This window comes from Kogia breviceps, chromosome 19 (genome assembly GCF_026419965.1).
Source record: "Kogia breviceps isolate mKogBre1 chromosome 19, mKogBre1 haplotype 1, whole genome shotgun sequence".
Taxonomy (NCBI): domain Eukaryota; kingdom Metazoa; phylum Chordata; class Mammalia; order Artiodactyla; family Physeteridae; genus Kogia; species Kogia breviceps.
Genome location: NC_081328.1, coordinates 18,733,756 through 18,756,320, shown reverse-complemented (window position 1 = coordinate 18,756,320; position 22,565 = coordinate 18,733,756). Strand labels below are relative to the sequence as shown.

At 47.1% G+C, this 22,565-nt stretch overlaps 1 protein-coding gene across 1 annotated transcript; it reads right to left on the bottom strand.

Moving 5' to 3' along the window:
* Positions 1-3,543: 3,543 nt before the first annotated feature.
* Positions 3,544-5,438, bottom strand: LOC131746504 (monocyte chemotactic protein 1B-like). Its single transcript, XM_059047907.2, has 3 exons — positions 5,302-5,438; positions 4,433-4,550; positions 3,544-4,046 (listed from the first exon to the last, which is right to left on the bottom strand). The coding sequence occupies exons 1-3, from the start codon at positions 5,372-5,374 to the stop codon at positions 3,941-3,943; spliced, it is 297 nt and encodes a 98-aa protein (XP_058903890.1). The 5' UTR covers positions 5,375-5,438; the 3' UTR covers positions 3,544-3,940.
* Between the last annotated feature and the right edge of the window lie 17,127 nt (positions 5,439-22,565).

The window sequence follows — 22,565 nt, the reverse complement described above, 5'->3', positions numbered from 1 at the left end:
CTCCCTCTCTCCCTCTCTCTCTCTCTCTCCCTCTTCTTTTTTTTCGGGGGGGGGTGGTGCAGTACGCAGGCCTCTCACTGCTGTGGCCTCTCCCGTTGCGGAGCACAGGCTCCGGACGCGCAGGCTCAGCAGCCATGGCTCACGGGCCCAGCCGCTCCGCGGCATGTGGGATCTTCCCAGACCGGGGCACGAACCTGCGTCCTCTGCATCGGCAGGCGGACTCTCAGCCACTGCGCCACCAGGGAAGTCCTGGCTTATTTCTTTTGACCCAGTCTCTTATTCATCATTATCAGGTGTGTGGGGAGAAGGTGGAAAGGGTGGGCGGGGGGTGCAGAGAAAAAAGAAGCTGCTATGAATGGAGGAGGGGCCCAGGAACTAAGGGATGCAGAAAGCCTCTAGAAATTGGAAAACTGATTCTCCCTTAGAATCTCCAGAAGGAACGCAGCCCTACAGACCCATTTTAAACATCTCCAGAACTGTAAGATAATATATTTGTATTGTTTTAAGGCATTAAGCTTATGAGAATGTGTTACAGTGGCAGTAAGGAATGAATACAGATTTTGGTACTGGGAAGTGGGGTGCTGCTATTACAAATACTAAAACATGTAGAAGTGACTTTAAAATGGGTCAGTGAGAAGAGGCTGGAAGAATTTTGAGCATGGTGGGAAAAGCCTAGGTTTCCCAGAACAGACTGTTAACAGTGACAGGATATGAATACACTTGGCGTAGTCCCTCCTAAAACAGGGCCTCTTGCCAGTGCTGTGTGGTCAGAGATTCGTCGTGCAAGGAGCAAGGAATCCCATGCTTAGCTGGAACAACAGTAACAACAAAAATGGATTCAAGGTTTCCTGAAAGTGAGTAGATATGGGTTGCAAAGGGAATGTGAGTAGATTCTTTGGGGGACTTGAGCACAGGCATTGCCCTGCCTCTAAGCCTCCCTTCTTTCTAGACCCTCCACTTCAAATCAGCCTGGCATTAGAGGGTCTGATGCTCAGTAAGCTGTATGGTGAGGCCCCATTTGCTTACACTTCATTCTGTTTTTGCCTCCTGGCATCAACGGCAATGTGAGCGGTCAAGTGTGAGGATTGGGGGAGCGAAGGACGGGCAGGGGGTACGGTGGGACCTGGCACGAGGGTCAGTGAGTTGCATGAATAGCTGCCAGTGAACTGTCTGTTGACTGATGTACCAGGGCACTTTGGGAGTGTTCCTTGGAGTTCTGATGGAATCCCTCAGCCAGAATCAGGGACTCTGGATGGGCTCAGGAATCTGGAAGCAGAATACTTTCTCTTCCTCTTCAGCTCTAGGCGGTAGAAATGAAAGTTTTCCATAAGACATACCCCCAGATCCCGACACCTAGGGTCTGCTGGGTTCCAACCTGTAATACGACATCATCCCCATTTTACTGAGGGAGACTCAGACTACTCAAGCTGCCCTAAGTAACGGAGTGAGTCAGTGTCAGTTCTGGGATTAGAACCTAAGTGTCCTTCAGCCAACGAGGGTTCTCCCCTACTGCCAAAGGCGCTGCCTGATCTAGCTTGATACAGCAGCCCCCTCCCCACCAGAGAGGCCTCGATATCTGCAAAGTCACCATGCAGAGTTTATTCATAGGGCAAGATATTTGCTTTCCTTAGGGGAGGAGCTGTCTGTGTCTAGGTGGGTCAAATGCCTCACAGGTAGGTCAAAAGCCATGGAAAGGAATAGACAACTTAGGTGGACTTTCTGGAAAAAGAGGCTTATCCATCTAAAATATGATCTCAGGCTCCTGGGGTTGGGATTGGGAGATAGTGATGGAGAAAAGTGCATTCTGGTTTCAGGGAAAGCTGTCCCCTTAAAATGTAGGTTGTAGAAGGAGCTTCCTCTGTATCTTAAGTCACAGGTCTTCTCCTCCATCTACGATACCCAGCATTTCACTCTGCCCAGCTCATTTTTCTCCGATGTTACCTCTCGTACTCCATATTCAGACACTCATCTCTTGCCTAGACCATGGCAGTAACCTCTTCCTTGTCCCTACTGGTCCAGGTCTGCATGAAGCCAGTAAGTTACATTTACAGAAACTCATCTCCGAACCTCTGAACATGGACATGTCCTTCCTCACTGGCCCAAACATTTCCAACATCTCCTGTTAACCTATGAGGCTGAGTATTAACTTTCCGCCTTGACATTTATAACCCTTGACTCGGGACTTCCCTGGTGGCGCAGTGGTTAAGAATTCATCTGCCAGGGCTTCCCTGGTGGCGCAGTGGTTGAGAGTCCGCCTGCCGTTGCAGGAGACACGGGTTCGTGCCCTGGTCCGGGAGGATCCCACATGCCGCGGAGCAACTAAGCCCGTGAGCCATGGCCGCTGGGCCTGCGCGTCCGGAGCCTGTGCTCCGCAACGGGAGAGGCCACAACAGTGAGAGGCCCGCATACCGCAAAAAAAAAAAAAAAAAAAAAAAAAGAAAAAAAAAAAAAAAAAAGAATTCATCTGCCAATGCAGGGAACAGGGGTTCGAGCCCTGGTCCGGGAAGATCCCACATGCCGTGGAGCAGCTAAGCCCGTGCACCACAACTACTGAGCCTGTGCTCTAGAGCCCGTGCTCCACAACAAGAGAAGCCACTGCAATGAGAAGCCTGCACACGGCAACGAAAGGTAGCCCCCGCTCGCTGCAATTAGAGAAGGCACGTGTGCAGCAACGGAGACCCAATGCAGCCAAAATATAAATAAATAAATAAAACCCTTTACTCAACCTTCCTTCCTAATCTTCCCCATCACTTGACACAGACACGGAGCCCAATTCTCATCTAATTGGTTTTCTCCCTCTTTGATGGACACGTCCTCGTCATTTTTACCTCTAGAGATTTGGTCCCACTCTTCTCCTTTTGTTTTCCTTTTCCTTTTTTCTTTTTTGGCCATGCCACATGGCTTGTGGGATTTTAGTTTCCCGACCAGAGATTGAAACTTGGCCCTTGGCAGTGAGATCACAGAGTCCTAACCAGTGGGCCTCCAGGGGATTCCCTCTCCTTTTCTTAATGATCTTGTAATTTGTCTAGAAAAGTCTCATACATTCCTCAAAGATAAGTTCAAGTCATATATTCTTAATGAATCTTATGGATGGTCATTAAGTCTCTCCCTGATTTCCCAATGTCTACAGGGTCTGTATTACTCCAAGTTGTAGGATTAACTGGAGGGGGAGAAATTGGAGGAAAGTAACACAGTTAGGGGAAAGTTGCAATCGATTATAGAAGATATTGAGGGCAGGGGTCAAGGTCTGTGAGTGAAAGGATGTGTGGGGGGGCTGTTGCTAAACAAGTGACAAGGGTCATTGGGATCTGGGCAGATGGTGTCGGGGATTGGAGTGGTAGTGATGAAATGCCTGATTGGATCCTGCCGTAAAAATTCTTCTGTAGGCAATCAGATGAGCTCACCCAGTGGAAAAGACCGGAGCCAGTTCACATTCTTATTCTTCCAAAACATGAGCCCCGTGTGCTGAAACCCTGCTCCTCCCCCTTCACCAAGATTATACTCAGCTTTTTAATTTCCTTCAAGAAAATGTCAAAAGACCGGTTTTGTACAAAAATATATATATTTTGTTCAATAGTTACATAACATACATTTCCACGATAGCACTTTCAGCAATGACTTAGAATGTAAAACAAAAAGTTTTTTCATTAATCATCCTTGCAAGGACCCTCCCGCCATCCCAGGGTTAGAATTGGGATTCACCGAGGAAAGCAATTTGCCCAAGTCTCCATTTAAAACAAGAAACAAAACACTAGTAGTCATGGAAGATAAACTTAAAACAGTAATAACTTAAATAAGATTAATATTACTTAAGGCATCATGTTTCATCTCAATAAAGTTCATACTCCTTAAAATTGTAATAAGATAACATCAGAGGGCAGTTAGGGAAAGCTAGAAGAAAACAAACTGTCTTCAGATTCTCAGGTTGTGGAGGGGGTGCTCAAGGCTTTGACGTTTGCCTTTTGTTGTCCAGACGTCTCATGGAGTCCTGGACCCACGTCTGCTGGGGGTCTGCACAGATCTCCTTGCCCAGTATGGTCTTGAAGCTGTGAAGGAGAGAGGGGACGGTTAGATGGAGTTCTGTTGAGATTTCAGCCTATGAATGCAGCCTATTTGCCCCAAGACTCTGCCATGGGAACTTGAGGAGGAAGGCAGGTGGAAGGCGGGAGCCCAGGGCAAGTCAGCCCTGTAGATGGCGCAGCTAAAGCCCTCCTGATTTCGGGCTAAAGAAACTGGAATGGTCTGAACAAGCACCCAGATGGAGAGTGATGTTAGGAGTAACTTTTTCCCTTGTGGCTGCAGTTTTTCCACTGGGCACCTTTGGATACTGGATTAGGCCATGTAACTCTCTGACTTTACATTTGTGAGTCCTGCCTCTAGCACCCCGAGGAAGGACTGGACCACGGAGGGAGGCCAGAAGTGTTAGACTCACATCACAGCTTCTTTGGGACACTTGCTGCTGGTGACTCTTCTATAGCTCATCAGCCTCTGCATCGAGAACTTCTTATTGGTGAGTGTATAGCAGCAGGTGACTGGGGAGTTAATTGCCTCTGGAAATAGAACCACAAAGAAAAAGCACTTTAGGATGGACTAGGTTCTCTCTGATCTCAATGAGAGCAGAAAAGAGGAGTAAGGAGAAGACAAAAGGGAGTCAGGAGTGGAGGTAGAACCGCTGAAATCCCAATACTTCTGCCTATGCTAGAATAGCATACAAACTCAGTTTCCTATGCTCTAAAATGGGTATACAGCATCGATAATGAACTGAGGAAAGGGAGCTCTGTTAAAACTAAATAACTTTGGGAAGTGCTGTTAGGAGGAGCTAATAATCCATGTTATCAGGGTCAGGGACACAGTTGTGGGTCCCCTTTAGGCTCCAAGTAATCGATGCTTGGTTGTGAGTTTCCCTGGTACCCACTGCCTCTGCAAAACTGAGTCTCTGGAGTCCAGATTCCAGGTCTCCTCCTCTGCCCTCCACAGTATCTGGAAATACCCTGCCAGAGAACCCCCTCTCTTTATATCCCGGTCCCCAGATTTTGCTGAAAGGAGCCAGGGCAGTAACTGCTCTGGGTTCATGCTTCCAGAGCTGGAGTCCTGGAAGGAGCTGGATTTGGGGTCTGCAGCTGGAATTCTCATCCAGGCTCTGCCCAGGGGAAGCTCTGTGATCAAGCTCACTCCTATGCCTCTCTGACTTTCCTGATCTTGTAGTTATAGCGAGAGTGTGGGTACCCTTCTGTTCTGATGGCCCATCGTGACCCAGAGATGGGGTGATGTGGTTCAAAGGGAAAGAGACAGGGGGCTTACCTGGCTGAGCGAGCACCTGGGTGCTGAAGGCGGCTGTTGTGAGCAGGCACAGGAGGGCTGCGGACACCTTCATGTTGGAGGGAGAGGATTCAGGATTCAGTATGGGAGCTGTTGGTTTCTGGATTGCTCTCAGCCTCTCTGCTCCTGCAGTGGCTTTGCGTGCCTTTTATTGGAAACAAAGAGGGTGGAGCAATGGGAGAGAGGTTGGTCCAGGGCAGCATCATCCTCAATGAATGACGAAGTGGAATCTTGAAAGTGCTGAGCAAGTGAAGCACCCGGTTTCCAGGAAGTAGGAGAGAGAAGCGGTAGGTCAGGACTGGACACTTTTTCCATTCGCAGCTGAGATAAAAAGAAATGGGAGGAGCGGGGTACAGTTATGTCCTGAGAGACCACAGACATAAACCAAATGGTTTCTTCTTAAGGATTCCTCTTTCTCCGAAGTGAGAACTGCAGAAAAGAAAGGAAGCAAGGGAAAGAGAGGTCACAAGGACGATGAAAGTTTCTCTGAGCTTAACCCTGGTTTAACCCTGGTCCACCTTCAAGCAACATCCCAGGGGACCTTCAAGTCAAGAAAGGGTCCTGAAGTCTTGGCAGCCTCTCCCCCAACAGTGTATTAAATCTCTTTGACCTTTAAAATGTAGGATGGTGGCACAATTGAAGCTTAGCCAAACTATAGGGTCTTTTTAAACTATAAAAGTGAATTCTAGAATCATCGGATTTAAGACTTGGAAGAAACCATCTAGATCATGTAGTGCTGCAAAAGAAATTTTCATGCAATACTTACTCTGTGCCAGGAATATTCTAAGGCCTTTACAAATGCCAAGTCTTTCAATTCTCCAACCCCATCTAGTAGGTATTGTTCATTCCAATTTTATAGCCAGGCAACCAAGATACAGAAAAGTTAAGTAACCTGCTTGAGTTCCCCCAAGAAGAACCCAGTGTCTTGTGCTGTCGTGACTGGGACATATGAAAGGGGCACATTCTCCAGCTGGCTGTCCGGTAATTTATCTGGGTGACCTCTGTCCTCAGCTTCTGCCAAACTAGCAGACATCTAAAGGGGAGTCGGGGATGTTCCTTGTGGTTAAGTCATCATGGGATTTGGAGTCTCTGGTTAGCACAACAGGCAGACAAGACAAGAAGCGTGTCCTCTGCTACGGCGGCTGTTATCCCAGCTTCTTTCTGGATTCCCAGGGAGCAGGAGTGAGCAAAGGAACAGTATTACTGGAATTAGAACACCTGCCTTCATGCTGCAGCTCTGTCTCAGATTTCCTCAGAAACCCCAGAAGCAGTCATGATACTTAAGACCTTAGCATTCATTTCAGTGAACGCTTTTCTTTTACAAATATGATAGGATTCCTTGAGGCATGTTGGTGGCTAAGCCGAGCCTCAAATTCAGTTCTCTACTCCCCCATTCCACTGCCTCACGCTTTTGAGCTTGCTTGGTCTTTGCCCAGTGGGCATGGAAGGACCTGGTGACCTTTCTTTCTTAAAGAGTCTTTGAGACAAGGTCTATGAAATACATGGAACTTTTTGGAGAACCATCTGCCATTTGTAACCATTACTACATTTGTAATAAGAAATGGGTTCTATTGAACAAACGACTGTATCTGATCCATATTAGTGGTCAGTAATGGCGAAGAAGATGACTAGCTAGTGTCATTGAGTGTTTCCCAGGAGCCAGGCCCTGTGCTTGGGTGATTTCCAGCATTGTCTCGTTGGACCTCCAAACAACCCAACTTGCCTTACATTGAAACTGAAGTTAACTCACTTGTCGAGGATCTCACAGGTAATGGCAGGTGGGGCTGAGATTCCCACCCAGGACACTGATTCCAGAATCCCTACTTCCAGGCACTAGGCTTAATGTCTCAGGATGGATATTGGTTTCCTAGAGAATCTAAGAGCAGAGAATCTATGGAGAGGCCATGCCAGGCTCTTGGGTATAATTCCAAAAAGGCAGGACAAAGAGAACAAATTAACTTGTGCACTGCTCTGTTTGCACCGCTCTAGGAGCCTTAACTGCGTGACTCCTTTTAACCCCCCTACCACCTCCTCAGCCCAGACTTAGGCTGTTTGGCTCAGTGCTCTGCCAATGGCTCTATCCATTCTTACCGAATGAGTCAAGTATTTTCAGGAATGGAGACCGTGTAACTTCATGTATGTCTTCCCAGACCATCTCACCTTAACTTCCAAGACATTTTTTCTCATATTAATGGAAACTCCTCTCTAGTCTGTTAGTGTCCTTTTCTGTGGACTTGGTGGATTGCATCCCATTTCCTTCTAGAATCCGGTCTTTCTTTGGATTTTTGTCTAGGTTAACAAATTTAAAGATGTTGAGGTCTTAAAAAATGTCAATCTATAAGGAAAAAACCCACAAACCCCCCATAATATTGAAAAGTAATAGAACATCTGGGTCTGAAGGTTTTATTTGGAAAGCTTTTAACTGGATAGATATCAGGCTTTAGTATATGATTATTCAGGTTATCTATTTCTTTGTGGGAAAGTTTTGGTAATTTGTTTCTTGTGATGTATTGGTCGATTTTATGTATCATGTTGAATTTATGGACATATATTTGTCCACAATATTCTCTTATTACCTCTTTATTGTCTAAAGGTTAAATGCTGATGTATCATCTGTCATTCATGACATTGATACTTTGTCTTTATAAATAAAAATATAATTCCCCTAAAAAAATAAAGACTTTGAGATCTTGAAACTACTCTCTCTTGATTCTGCCACGTGGTTATAATTCCTTGTCTCCTAGAGCCAATGCACCTGTAGAGATCTTACGGTAAATCTCCTCTTCTTACGTAAGGAAACCATACTCTTGCTATGGGCAGGGAGAGCAGCTGGCCCCTGGTCACCCATAGTCACACAGAGAAGTTTTCTGGTTTTTTTCTGAGTTTTCAGGAAGACTTCTGAGTATTTGAAGTCATGTCTCTGCTTCAGGAAGGGTTCACCATTTTTGGAAAGTAACTCAGTCACTGCAAGTGTCAGGCAATAAAGAGATCAAAGGTGAAAGATGAATCAGAAGAGAAAGTCTTCCGGAAGATGTTAGCCATCTCCCTGTCACTTCTGCTCAGTCAAGAAGAAGTGCTCTCCCCAGCTGGAGGGTCAATCATGGGGTGGGAGTAACAAGCGGAAATTTCTACTCTGAGGCAGCTCTGGAAGTTCCCAGATTCCTTGGAGAAGAATGCACTTGGCTGGAGCCCTGTATACCAGATGCTGGGTTTGGAGCCAGAGACGTCTCACATGGGGCTGTGCTGCGAACATCCCAGTGCAAGGTCTGGGTTGGCGCCCTGCTTGAGGGCATATGCAAGGGAAAGGCCCTGGGGAGAGTTATGGCGAGAAGGTAGGGTTAAGGTTTTGCTGTTCCCCGGAATCCCCAGTCCCCCTGGGACCCCTCCTCAACAACACATAGATGAGGAGTGGAAAAGTTCCTCTTGGTAAATAATCTTTCCTTCCTTCCTCCCTGTGGGCTGACCCGCCCCCGCCCCAACCAGGATCTTCCGCGTGGACCTTGATCATCGGCCCAGACTCCCACTCAGTGTCAGTGGCAAAGGAAAGAGGAACTGAGAGCGAGCTTTCTAGACATATCAGAAGGCAGCACCTCGCCCCTGCCTTGGTCCCTCCCACAGCTCCCCTGTTCCCCCTCTGCATCTAGCACAGGGCGCACCTGCCTTTGCTTGCTAATGCGCCTCCGGCTCAGGCCTTTGAGTGAGACACACAGTAGGCCTTGCACCCATTGGGTCCTTTCTAGACATTTCCCCAGGCCTCTCCTCCAGCTGCTACCTTCCGTTCTCCTCTACGTTAGCTCTGAATTCTAGGGAGGACAGAGCTTCTTTTCCTGGAGCCCCAACTCTGAGATCCCTTGCCTTTCAAGGATGAGAAATCCATTCTTTATTCTTGCACAGAATGTCAGATAAAAACAGAACCTTGGAGATTGTCTTCCTGTTTCCCGGATGGGGAAATTGAGGCCAAGAAAGCGGCTGTGACAGGCCTGAGGTGATGCAGCAGACAGAGTTGTGGGGACGTGTCCATTTCTGGGTTCTCAGCGTAGGACCCTTCCTCAGATGCTGCACTAGCTCCTTGTTATAACACACAAACAGTTATCATCTTTTCGGTGCACAGCACCAGGTAGGGGACTCGGGGTGGAGGATGGGAAAAGCGAGCCAGAAAGTGCAGCCCGCTTTCCAGATGAGATGATTAGGTGTCCACGGGAAGTCGGGCTGAGTTTATAAATAAACCTAAGCAGTGCTCACCCCAAGCTTCAGCATCCAGACATTTCCTGTGTTCCGGGTGGATCTGCCCCAAGTTTCTATGTATGAAAGAGCCAAGGAATTTGGGGGGGAGGGAGCAGGAGGGGATAGCCTATGGGAAGAGAAAGGAAAGATTCATCTGCAACAGCAAGCTCTTGTTGGTTGGGGGGGAGAGAATGGGTCTCAGCCAAGTGGGGGGCTTGTCACTCAGACTGCCTTCTGGGCCAGTCCTCAGGGACCAGCACCTGAGCCCTACAGTGAGGGGGCTGCTCTGGGCAAGGGGGTCACATCTAAGAAAATTGTTAGGATAATGACAGTGTAAGGCTCGATACTGCTCCCCAGATAGACTGTAACCAGGGGTAGCACAGTGTGGGAGAAGCCACTTTCTTGGGATTGCACTGCCCAAGGTGCCCTGGCCAGTGTCAAGGGGACTGGCGAGCACATGTGAGGTACCCCTGTGACAGCCCTGAACTTGGGGGCATCGTAGGGAAACAGAGCTCATGAAGAGCAGGTGGGGTGGAGACAGAGAAACATCGCTTTGACAGCCTTCTACGGCATCCGTGTTTCAACACCTGTGTTGGGGTCCTCTGAAGGAAACGCAAGTGACACACAGAATCACTGCAATAACCAGAGAGATGCAGAACTGTGAGAGCCCCAGCTAAGGGGCTCAGGAAAGCTTCATGGGGGTTCTTTTAAGATGGGCTCGGGGGTTGGCAGGTTTTGAACCGTGGGTGAGTGCTGGATGGAGGAGGAGTGCATTCTGGGGCGAACTTATAGAGATCAGAGATTTAACGTGCTTGCACATCTTCTTGGGATCTTGTTAAAGTACAGATTCTGATTCCGTAGGACTTGGGTGGGCCTGAGATCCTGCATTTCTAACCAGCTCCCAGGTGAGGCTTATGATACTGGTCTCTGGTCCCATTAGAAGAACCTTACAAGGGCTCAGCAGGGGAAATTGTGGTCAGGGGTGAGAAACATGAGCAGTTCATCTTGTCTAGACAAGGGTTCTTATCCGTGGCTCTTGTCTAGGCTTCAAGAATCGTCTGTCATTGTCTCCCACATTTATGTGATTGTGTAGTTTTCTGGAGAGCAGGTCCATAGCTGCCATCAGATTAGCAAAGGCATCCATGACCTCCAGATGGTTAAGGACCACTGAACCTAACAAAATAGAGTTCTAGTCTTCACCTCTGACCCACTGAATCGCAGTCTGTAATTTTATTATTTAAAGATTATTTTTTCTTTTTTCCCCCCCTTTTTAAAATTGAAGTGTAGTTTATTTACAATGTTGTGTTAGTTTCTGCTATACAGCAAAGTGATTCAGTTATACATAAATATTTATATTCTTTTTTATATTCTTTTCCATTGTGGTTTATCACAGGATGTTGACTATAGTTCCCTGTGCTCTACAGTAGGACCTTGTTGTTTATCTATTCTCTATATAATCGTTTGCATCTGCTAACCCCAAACTCCCAACCCATCCCTCCCCAACCCCCCAAAGCTGTATTTTTTCTAAGCTCTCCTCCTACCATCAGATGTTTGCTGGTCTATATTTGGGCACCCCTGGGCTGAAGCGTAGGGTGCATGGGGTAGAGGCTGTGCTGGTGGGCTGGGTGGCACAAATAGGAGAAAGGCACGGGTAGAAAAAAGAAAACAGGGCGATGGAAAGTGTAAGAGAAGAGAGGGGGTAAAGAAGAGGGAAACTTGAATCGTGGAAAGAGCCCCAGGCAACGTCAGACCACTAGGGCCAGAGGCCTGGCTCTGCTTCTGTCTAGCTGGATGGCTTTGCACGAGTCACTTGACTTCTCTGGGCCTCTTCTGTAACGTATGATTAGTAAGACAGCGTTTCTAACGTTGTCGTGAGACTCGTACGAAATAATAAGCCAAAGGTGCTTTGTACGCAACGTGTAAAAAGCTGTGTCACTCCGAGGGCCTGAGCAAGTACGATCTCAGACAGTCTCCGGGTACTCTTATTTCTCGCTCGGAAAGTGGATTGGACATCTATATCATGCAGTCAGGTCTCGATTTCCCAGGCTCTTTTTTATCGCTGTTTTCTTGTCTGGGTGTGGACAGAGAGAGAGCCTTTAGGGGCTGACAAAAACTGAGGGTCAGATAGGAGCTGCCCCCAAGTCGAGTTAAGGTACCAGCTCCTCACCCAGGAGCCAGCTCTCACCAGAACTTCACATTCTGACAGGTCCTTGTCTGCCTTTAACCTCCTGTGGCCCCCAGAGTCATTCTTGGCTTCTAGAACCCTCCTTGCTCCACCCCACCTCAAGGCCCTTGCCCAGGCCAGATCCCAGCATCCGGTACAGTGTCTTTCCTATAATGGGTTCTCAACAAATATTGTTTGAACTAATGAACAGCCCAAGAATCTCACAGCATTTCTCCCAGATATCTGAATTACGGGATGATTTAGTATCAGGCAGGGAAATGAGTAGGGAAGCAAGACTTTTGGTTTACCGAGTTCCCCACTTCTTCTATTTGGGGACGAGATCGTGGCAGGGCTGGGGAAAGAGTGCCTGGACCACCACCAAATGGTGGTTTTCGGGGGGGGGCCCCATAAATCCCTCCTTGGGGAAGGGCTGTTTCTCCCTTTGGGTTGCAAAACGTGCATGCCAAGAAAGGGAAAGTTCAGCCCAAGAAAAGCTCCTTCTTTGTTAATAGTTTCAGGTGGCTCGCTGGTGGAACCTGCTGTTGCAAAGCACTGGCTACACTCCAAAGTTCTTCCTGCATTTACGTAAATTGGAGTCTGAGAGAGGGTGTGAATGAGGATGCGGAAGGAATGTGTCAGGGGGAGAGAGTGAAGTTGGGGGGAGAGAGTGAAGTTGGGGGAAATTGTTCTGCAAAACACATGCAACTTTTCTGGTTTAGATGCAGGGACTTGAGAACACAGCATTATTAAATAATCCAACTCTGCCACTTATTTAGCACCTTACATTGTTCTACTCCGAGCTGTTTTTTGTTTGTTTGTTTGTTTTTTTCTGTACGCGGGCCTCTCACTGTTGTGGCCTCTCCCGTTGCGGAGCACAGGCTCCGGACGCACAGGCTCAGCGGCCATGGCTCACAGGCACGTGGGATCCTCCCGGACCGGGGCACGAACCCATATCCCCTGCATCGGCAGGCGGACTCTCAACCACTGCGCCACCAGGGAAGCCCTCCGAGCTGTTTTTAATGGGGTGGGAATGGCAGGCTTGCAGGTGGGCAGGGATTCTTGTCCTGTATCCCCAGCACCAGCACCTAGCATTAGGGGTTTGACATATATGTGATAATGAATGAATTAGGGGAAGATAACTAGAGCTGGAAGATGCCAGAGAGGTCCTAGAGTTGACAATCCCTGCCCTGATTAAATCAAAATGGGGAAAAGAATGTTTCCCAGGATTTTAGTGCATTCGTAAGTCAGTGCAGACAAGCCATGTGTGTGTGTTGTGGGAAGTGCCTGGTCAGGGATCTTAACATTTTCCAGCGCGACTGCCAGCTATTTTTTTCTCTAGGAGAAACACTTCTTTGTTTATAGAGAAATTTTACGGAGGCCATAGAATTAGGCACTCATTGTAAATAGGCACTCATTGCCCTGGAGGGAGGGAGGAAAGAACCTTTTGGTGGCCAAAGAGAAAGGCTGCCCCTTCGAGCACCCCTTGCAATGCAGAGCTGGCCACAGGGGAGCAAATGGACCAAATAGACATTTGCTTAAGGACCAGGTGACCTCCTAAAAGGAGTAGAATCGAGACCCTGTCTTCCAAGTCCAAAATTATTCGACACTTTCTGAGAGTCTGAAGAGGTTCCAAGTGGATTGGTTGACTCGAGACCTGAGTCAGGGCTGAGAATTCAGGGGGTGAGGGCAGAGATGGGAAGACCTTCTGGCCGACTCCCAACCACGTGGATGCAGTAGTCATGCTTTGGGGGCAAGCTGATGATGCTGATGATGCTGTTACCTTGGAAGCCCAAGGGTGGCACCGTGGTCAAGACAAGAGGGGGCATAGTTAGAGCAGGGAGCTGGGAACAGCTTTGGGTGGTTGGGGGTCAGCTGTCCACAGTTCCCCCCAGGGGCTGTGATGGAATCAATGGTAGCCAAGAGCCCTGGCTACTGATTGGTGGGTCAGATCAGCCAGCTCTCACTTTGCTTGAACTGCAGCAGCAGGACTGATCAGCGGGACCGAATAGGTCCCCGTGGTCCTCGGGCAACATGAGGAGGTTGGGAGGGAGAACTTAAGCATGAACTATTACATTTCCTCCTAATCTGAACAACTTGGGGCTCCAGGGATTAACTGAACATAGTAAAAGAGACATGAACCATCTTTGCCTCGAGACGACAAAAAAGACTATGTCAGTTACACACACACACACACACACACACACACACACACACACATACTCAGTTCTTTACTGTGGACAGTTCACTGCTCCAGTCCATCACGTGCCCACTTTCTTTTCCGCACTCCACTCCCAGTGCAATTCGGAGGTACCTATACTTCAAAATCATGAAAAACTTTTCCCTTATACCATTTTGATTTCCTGATGAGGATAAACATTAATTGTAGTATTTACGGAATGCCTTCTAGAACTTGTGTGCAGTTCATGACGTGTGCTTTATGACTCATTAAACCATGTGAGTCTACGAAGAGCACTGTAATGTGAGTGAGACCAGAATCATCATCCCCATTTCACAGGTGGGGCAACTGAAGCTTAGAAGTTGACTTGCTCAAGGACAAGGGGTCTAGGAAATAGAAGCTCTGGGATTGAAGTCCACGTGTTCCCTGTCCAAGGTCACTCCTCTTTATGTTCCAACAGTCATTTCCTTCTCCTGGTTATTTTCCTTTCCCTTCATCCTAAAGCTCACCTTTGGAGATCACCCCCCTCTACTGTGCAAATGGAAGCCTTGGTGAGCAGGTAGAAGGAAGGAAAAAAGTAGGTGATGTAAACCAACTCACAGGGACGTTCTCCAGTGTACTCTGGGTCCCTCTTCAAATGGCTTCATCGCCACTTCACTTCAGCCCCTGCCCTACGTGGCCACCCTCTGGACTCTGTCATCTCCCCGAACTTCTCCATTTCATAGTGTTGGGCTGAGTAATACATTTCTTTGACCACAGCCTTCCACTTCTTTCCCCTTCAGCAACTCTGTGTCACGGTGTCAGATCCTCCTGGTGCCTCGGCCCCTACCTGGCTTCCCTTCCTCCCCAGCCCAGCCTGGGGTCAGTCACACTCTCACCAGCATATACCGATTCTCTCATTTCTGCCATTCTGTCCCCCCACTCGCCAGTGCCCAAACCCAGGCCATCTGATCATGACCCCAATTCCCGACCACTCCCAGGCTTTCAGGCTTGCTGGAAATCTCGCTCTCCTCGATGGCCACACCAGCGATGCTTTCACGTATCCCTAGTTATTTCTTTCTGCCCCGCTCCACTGCAGTGCTCCAAACCTTCACCATTCTCTTACATCTCTTGCTCCAGCCTCAGAGATCTCAGGAAACAATATACTCCCCAGTATAAGCAGAGACTATGAGATGAGAATTCCCTCAATGCTTGCCTGCATGCCCCTATGAAAACTTAATCCCATCTTCATGTTATGACATCTCTTCTCTCCTGCCTTAGAAGAAGAGATGGTCCCTCTTTTTGAGGGTCACGGATCAATCCATGTCCTTAATCTCCTGAGGCCTTTTCCGGAACCTGGCATTCTCCATTAGCTCCATGCCTTTTCGATCTCCCTCATTCCAATCCCCTTCCTTTCTTCCAACCAACATGCTCAAGTCTTCTTCATTGTTTAAAAACAAACAAAAAAAGTACTTCCCTTAACTCCATCTTCCCTCAAGCCACTCGCTTGCTTTTCTTTCTTTCCATGGCAAAAACTCTGGAATGATTGATCTCTACTTGTGCCCTCTACATTCTCAATTAATTCTACAATTAATTCCTTAACTGTGGCCATTTACTTCCTATATCTGTTGCTCAACTGCAATTCTTATGGGCTCCTCAGCAACCTCCTCATTACTTAATTAAAGGAATTATTCACAAGTCTGATCCATTGTGAAACCACCGTCTACCACTCCCATTTTCAGGAAATCCTGTCCTCCTTTTGTGTCTGGGGCTCTGTTCTTTTCTCGTGTTACTCTCTGCTTAACCTATGTTACATGGAATAAAAGAAAAATTAAACTAAAAATCACGCACTAATCCTAAAAAAAGGAACAGCCCTGTAGTGTATTGCTGTTTCTTTATAGAGGGATAAGCTTAGATTCAGAGAGGAATGGATTTTTTTTTTTTTTTTTTTTTTTTTTTTTGCGGTATGCGGGCCTCTCACTGTCACGGCCTCTCCCGTTGCGGAGCACAGGCTCCGGATGCGCAGGCCCAGCAGCCATGGCCCACGGGCCCAGCCGCTCCGCAGCATGTGGGATCCTCCCGGACCGGGGCACGAACCCGCGTCCCCTGCATCGGCAGGCGGACTCTCAACCACTGCGCCACCAGGGAAGCCCTCTGCTTCTTCTTTTTTGACATTGCATTCACTGGCTTTTTCTCTCTGTTCATCCCTAAATACGGTTCTTCACTAAGGAGTCGTACCTGTATTCTCACTCTTTTTGTTTTTGTTTTTTTAATAAATTTATTTATTTAGGCTGCATTGGGTCTTTGTGGCTACACTCGGGCTTTCCCTAGTTGCAGCGAGTGGGAGCTAGTCTTCATTGCGCTGCGTGGGCTTCTCATTGCGGTGGCTTCTCTTGTTGCAGAGCACGGGCTCTAGGGGTGCGGGCTTCCGTAGTTGTGGCACACGGGCGCCAGAGCGCAGGCTCAGTAGTTGTGGAGCACGGGGCTTAGTTGCTCCGCGGCATGTGGGATCTTCCCGGACCAGGGTAGGAGCCTGTGTCCCCTGCACTGGCGGGCGGACTCTTAACCACTGCGCCACTGGGTTGGAAGTCCCTGTATTTTCACTCTTCACGAGCATTTGCTGACTGGTGGCCCATCGCCTGGTTCTGGCCTGGAGACTTTTTCTGTTTGTCTTGTACAGTGATTCAAAAGAATAAAAGTAATTGCTAATGTTTAAAATGGGAGCGATTTCTCATTTTTAAATGTGGACATCTGGTCTGTCTTGGTAGAATCAGAATTGGCAGCGCTGAGCCTGCATCCTCGCGTGGCAAAGATCCGTGGGAGCAGAGTGGCCGTGGTCCCTTTGGATAAAGCATAGGTTCACAGGCTCACCAGAGAATCCTCTTCTCTCTTCCCTATAATTTCTCTGTTAATTATTGCTCCCTCCCTTCACTCACTTATCCTGTCTGCCTGGCTCTTGTATAGTTGAATCTGTTACCTTGGGTCTGGACTCTTTTTCCCATGGACTCCCACATTTAAGTTTCATAATCCAGCTAATTAGCCTTTAGATAAGCTCTAGACGTGTGTTTCTATCCACCCACTGGACATTTACCTGGATGCCACTCAACTTCAACAAGTTCATCTTCCCTTCTCTGCCTCTCTCCTTTCCCTCCCTCTCTTCCTTCTCTCTTTTCTTCTTTCAACCAAAATGTAATAAGCCCCTGTGGCAGATGCAGAGCTTCTACCTCCGAGGGCCTTGGGGAATCAGTTTGGTTGGAAGACGGGATAAAGGACTGGTGTCGAGGCTGTATTTGCATAAGAGCGACGTCATTTTCCCTTACTTTATTCATTTAAGGAGGCTTCAGGCAGGGAGTCTATGGAGAATTTTTGAGGAGGGGTTGTAAACTTCCCCAAAGGATCCCTTGGTGCTATTTCTGTATGTAACTACTGTGTTGGCTGCCATGCTGAGTGCAAGGCCTGCAGATCAATCCTGATCCACGGTGCCCAGAACCACCATGCTCTTCCCAGATCTGCTTCCCCTGCCAAGAATTCCCACATGCCCACTCATCCAGGAGGCCAAAGCAGAGTGCAGAGACCATCCTGAGATTTTCCTCTTCACCTCCTTTACATCCAATTGGTCCACTAAGATTCATCTGTTGCACTTCTTTTAAAAAAATTTTTTTTAATTGAAATATCGTTGATTTACAACATTGTGTTAATTTCCACTGTACAGCAAAGTGATTCAGTTATACATATACATTCTTTTTTATATCCTTTTCCATTATGGTTTATCTCAGCATATTGAATATAGTTCCCTGTGCTCTACAGTAAGACCATGTCTCCATGTCTGTGAGTCTGTTTCTGTTTCATAGATAGATTTATGTTGTCATATTTTTGATTCCACATATAAGTGATATCATATGGTACTTGTCTTTCTGACTTACTTCACTTAGTATGATAATCTCTACTCTCTATGTTGCTGCAAATGACAAACTTTCATTCCTTTTTATGGCTGAGTCGCATTCCATTGTATGTATGTCATCTGTTGCACTTCTGAAGCATCTCTTGCATTCACCTCCTCTTCTTTGTCCCAGATGACCCTGCCTCAGTCTGAGTTCTATTAAAACAGTTTAATTGATTTCCTGCCAAGAGAAATCTACCATCCAGTCCATCCTTTTTACTGAAAGCAAAGGTATCTATCCCAAACTACCAATCTGATCTGCTAAAAATATTTCAGCAACTCTCCATATCTACTTGATGGCCTTAGAAGGGCCATCAAGAGGGCTGACCTGTGCCCAGCATACCTTTAAGGGCACATGTCATGGGTCAATACTTTCAAATACCCTACGCTGGGTATTTGAATACCAATACCAATTAGATCATCTTTCCCAAAACATGGCCCTCAAATGTGTTATTTCCTTTGCTTGGAAAAGTAGCTGGACCTTCTCTAAGAAGTCTTTCCAGACTCCTTAAGACACATGATCCTTTGTGTTCTTTTAAAACATTACACTTTCCTTGTTACAACACTTGACTGCACCCTGTATTTGAAAGGTTTTTTTTATATGTATGTCTTCTGCACCACACTCTGAGCAAAGATAGGCAGGATCTACCTATTCTTTTTTGACTTTATCTTAGCACTTAGAACAGAGCCTGGCATTCATTCATTCACTCATTCATTTAACAAGCAGTAATTCAGTGCCTCCTAGTCTCTGCTGGACAGGGACTCTATATTAGGCATATATTTGCTGAATGAATGGAGAGCCTTGGGATAGGAAAACCTCAACTCAATAAAAGGGTCAAAATCTGAAAAAAATCTAATCTGTGCTTTGATTGTATTTTGACTGGCTCTTAGCTACACTGGGCATCCTCTCATCAGATTCACCCCTCCCACTGATTCACTTTATTACCTTGGCTGAGTGTTCGTCTATCATGGGTCCTCATGGGCAGAAGGGAAATGGTAAATCTGTGAATTTCCTTATAATTCTGAGTTTCATTTGTCCTATTACTTCTTCACTTCTGAGGCAGCTGCAGAGAAAGGAAATATCTCAGTTCTGGAAATTCCCTACTGGATGGGACTCCTGGCTTCCTGCCCGCAGGCCCAGCATCAGTATCATTTCACTTGATATTTGTAACAATGAGCAGGTCGGGCACGATCATGCCATTATATAAGGAGGTCACATGACCGGCCAAGGTCAAGTGCGAGAAGGTGGTGGAACAAGTATGGGAAAGCAGGTCTTCTGCATCTACAACCAGCCCAGTTTGGGACTCTCCAATACTGCCTTGCTGGGCATCTTGTCAAGAAAGTGGGTCTGGATATCCAAATATGAAACCAGTGGGGTCTGCTCTCACATCTTGGCTAAAACCACATCCTCTTTATTCCTGTTTCTCGGATATGTTTTGCAATGTAATTCTTATCTTCACTGTTCTGGGCCAAACATTAAGCCTCTAGTTCCCTTTCTGGTCATCAGTTTCTGCAGCTCGATTTTTCTTACAGTTGTTTTTCTAGTTCTCCATTTTTCTTTCTCTCATTTCATTTTCATCTCCTTGGGACTTGTCATCATCCAAACTGGCTGTCTTGGTGACATCAGGCATCCCATTTTGAAGGATGGCACTGATTTTTCCAGGGGTGATATTAGTTTCTAGACCTTCTAGGAATAGTCAAGTCAGAAAGCCCTTGTCTCCTCCATTATTTGCATCTTGCTAAGCAAGCAACAACCTTGCTGGGGACTGCTGGGTTCTTAGGCGGCCCTTGCGGAAATCAAAAGGCAACTCTGACTCTAGACCCTCAACATTTGCTGTGGCCTTTTCTCCAGGTTGACCAGAGATCGGGGTTACTAACACCCTATCAGTTCAAGAGACCATCCTTCCATCAGTGGGTACAGCCACAGGTAAGAGGGTTGATTGACATGAACATTGCATGTCTAGGTTGAGAATGGGAAGGCTCCAAAGAGATCATGGCGCCCATGCCACATTTTGCATATTGAGGTTCCTAGAGCACAGAGCAAGCAGTGGCTTGCCCAAGGTCACACAGCAAATTAGTGACCCGGGTTTGGTCTGAAACTTTGCTCTCTGATAACTTTTCTGGGAAGAAGTCATTCCTCTACCACAAGCTTCTTGGAGCATCAGAGGCCTTGCAAAATCTCCAATCATGGATTCTGGATAAATCTCTTGCAGTCATTCCTACCTGATACCTTTAAACCTGAAGAAGTTGCCTGGAGGGGGTCAAATCGCTCGGTCACATGCTGGCCACAGAGCTCTTTGCTGACATGGCTCTCCAAATCCTTGATGAAGGAAACTGAGGCAGGAACTGTTGGTCATTGCCATGCCTGAAGAACTCTCCAAGGCCACCAAATGATCTGTTCCCAGTAAATAGCCATCTTCCAGTCACCTTTCCCATTATGATGATAGTAATGACAATTACGATTCCTTAGAGGTCGGTTGCATTTTACAGTTGATTAAGCTCATTTGCATAATGTGTCTCACTTCTGGTCTCTACACCAGTCTGTTCTAGAGACACTCTATTTTCTGAACCTAAGGTTCAGAGAAGTTAATCACCTTGGCCAGGGCCACATAAATAGAAAACAACAGAACCGAAGCTCTAAATCTGGGGTTTTTTTGCTATATTGCTCTCACACAGAAACTCATAATAAGTTCAGTTGTAATAAGCACCTTCAACAGCTTTGACTCTTTATTTCCTTAAAGCAATCTTCTGAAGTCACCTGTATTGAAATTCAGTGATTAAGTGACTGCATCACAAACTCAGGGCCCTTCCCACTGCCTGGCCCTGTCTTCCATGCCCAGGCCCTGACCCCATGGCGAAATCCCCAACTGGGGCCCCGCGAGCCTCACAGGCAGATCGCCAAGTTCAGGCCGGCGGCCAGGACCTGGCTTCCGGCCCAGAGCTCTCTCTCCACTGACTCCAGTCCGGCCTTTCTGAGAGAAGGTGGGGGGGTTTCTCATCTGAGCTGACTGAAGTTTCCTGTCACCCTCATCTCTTCGGGGCATCCACTGTCCCTAAAGAGAAGATAAGACAAAAAGTGATAACCAGTGTTGATTAGATTAGTAGTGACCTTGAGAGAGGTATTAGTGGAAGATTTTATTCATTCATTCATTCACTCACTCATTCATTCCCCCTCCTTTAACAACGTTTTATCAAAGATCTATCCTGGGGACTTCCCTGGTGGCGCAGTGGTTAAGTATCCACCTGCCAATGCAGGGGACACGGGTTCAATCCGTGGTCCGGGAAAATCCCACATGCTGCAGAGCAACTAAGCCCATGAACTACAGGTACTGAACCTGTGCTCTAGAGTCCGTGAGCCACAACTACTGAGCTCGTGTGCCACAACTACTGAAACCCACACACCTAGAGCCCGTGCTCCACAACAAGAGAAGCCACCGCAATGAGAAGGCTGTGTACTGCAACGAAGAGTAGCCCCCTCTTGCTGCAACTAGAGAAAGCCCATGCACAGCAATGAAGACCCAAAGCACCCCAAAATAAAAAAATTTTTTTAATTAAAAAAGATCTATTCTGTGCAAGGCATCATGCTAGCTTCTTAGGAGGCTGGAAGTTGACATAACATTGTACATGACTTCAAGGAATTAAATTTGTTTTCAACAGATTGAATAGAAAACTAGAAGTCACTCTGGGCTCTTCAATCTACTTTACACTCCAAGTCCAGCTTTCTCCTCGTCATCATCGTTCGCATTGCACTTCTTCAGGTTCTTAAAATATTTTTTTCCTGGATAGTGCAAGGCTCCCAGCTGGGCTCTTAGCCCATAATCTCACACCTCTAATCCATCCTCCACCCCGATGCCAAAAGCTTGAAATGCCAATCCCGCTGTGTCTCTTCCCTGCTGAAAATCCTTTATGGCTCCCTCCTGTCCTCAGGATAAACTCTAAGTCCCTCAGTGTGTCTGCCCGGACTTTGGTGATGGCTTGGTCCTTTCCTCTTGCTCCAGGTTCATTTTTTCCTCTCTTGCCTCTGGCACCCTGATTATTATAGGACCAGAATGGCCAAGCAGTTTGCAGGGACCCCACCTCTCCTTCCCATCCACCAAAGGCACACTTCTGGGTTTTTGTATAAGCTGTTTCCTTTGCCTGGAGGATCTTACCCTTCTTCATTAACAAACCAACTTCTACCCTGTGGGGCTCCTGGGGAAGCCTTTCCGTGTCCCCCATTTCTTGTAGGGAATAGACTCCAGCCTCCATGACCTTCCTTGAGTTCCACAGGGCAGATTCAAGCAGTTGCTAATCAGGGAAGGGAGGGAATGCAGAGACAAGGGAGGGGCAGCCAAGAAACAATAGTGCAGCCTTGGGGCAGGGTCCTAGTTCCACCTCAAGGGATACATATAACAATATCTTTGAGCTCTTTACAGAAATAAACCCCCAACAAATGGAAGATGTTAGCATTCTTCATTCCAAATTAAATGAACCAGAGAAGCTCTTCAAGAGACCATTTGAGGCCAGATTAAAGGAGTGCAGGCCCTGCATACTCTCTAATCCTTATCAGCAACCCCACCCTTGAACCATTGCTATAAAACTCCGCACAAAATCCCTCCAGGTTGGCACACACAGTTACACAGTTTTGAGGGGCAAGAGCCTGCTGTGTCCCCCTTTGCCTGAAAGCAATACATCTCTTCTTTCCTACCTCACCCAAAACTCTGTCTCTGAGATTCGATTTGGCACTGATGCACAGAGGCCAAGTTTTTGGCATCACTCATCCT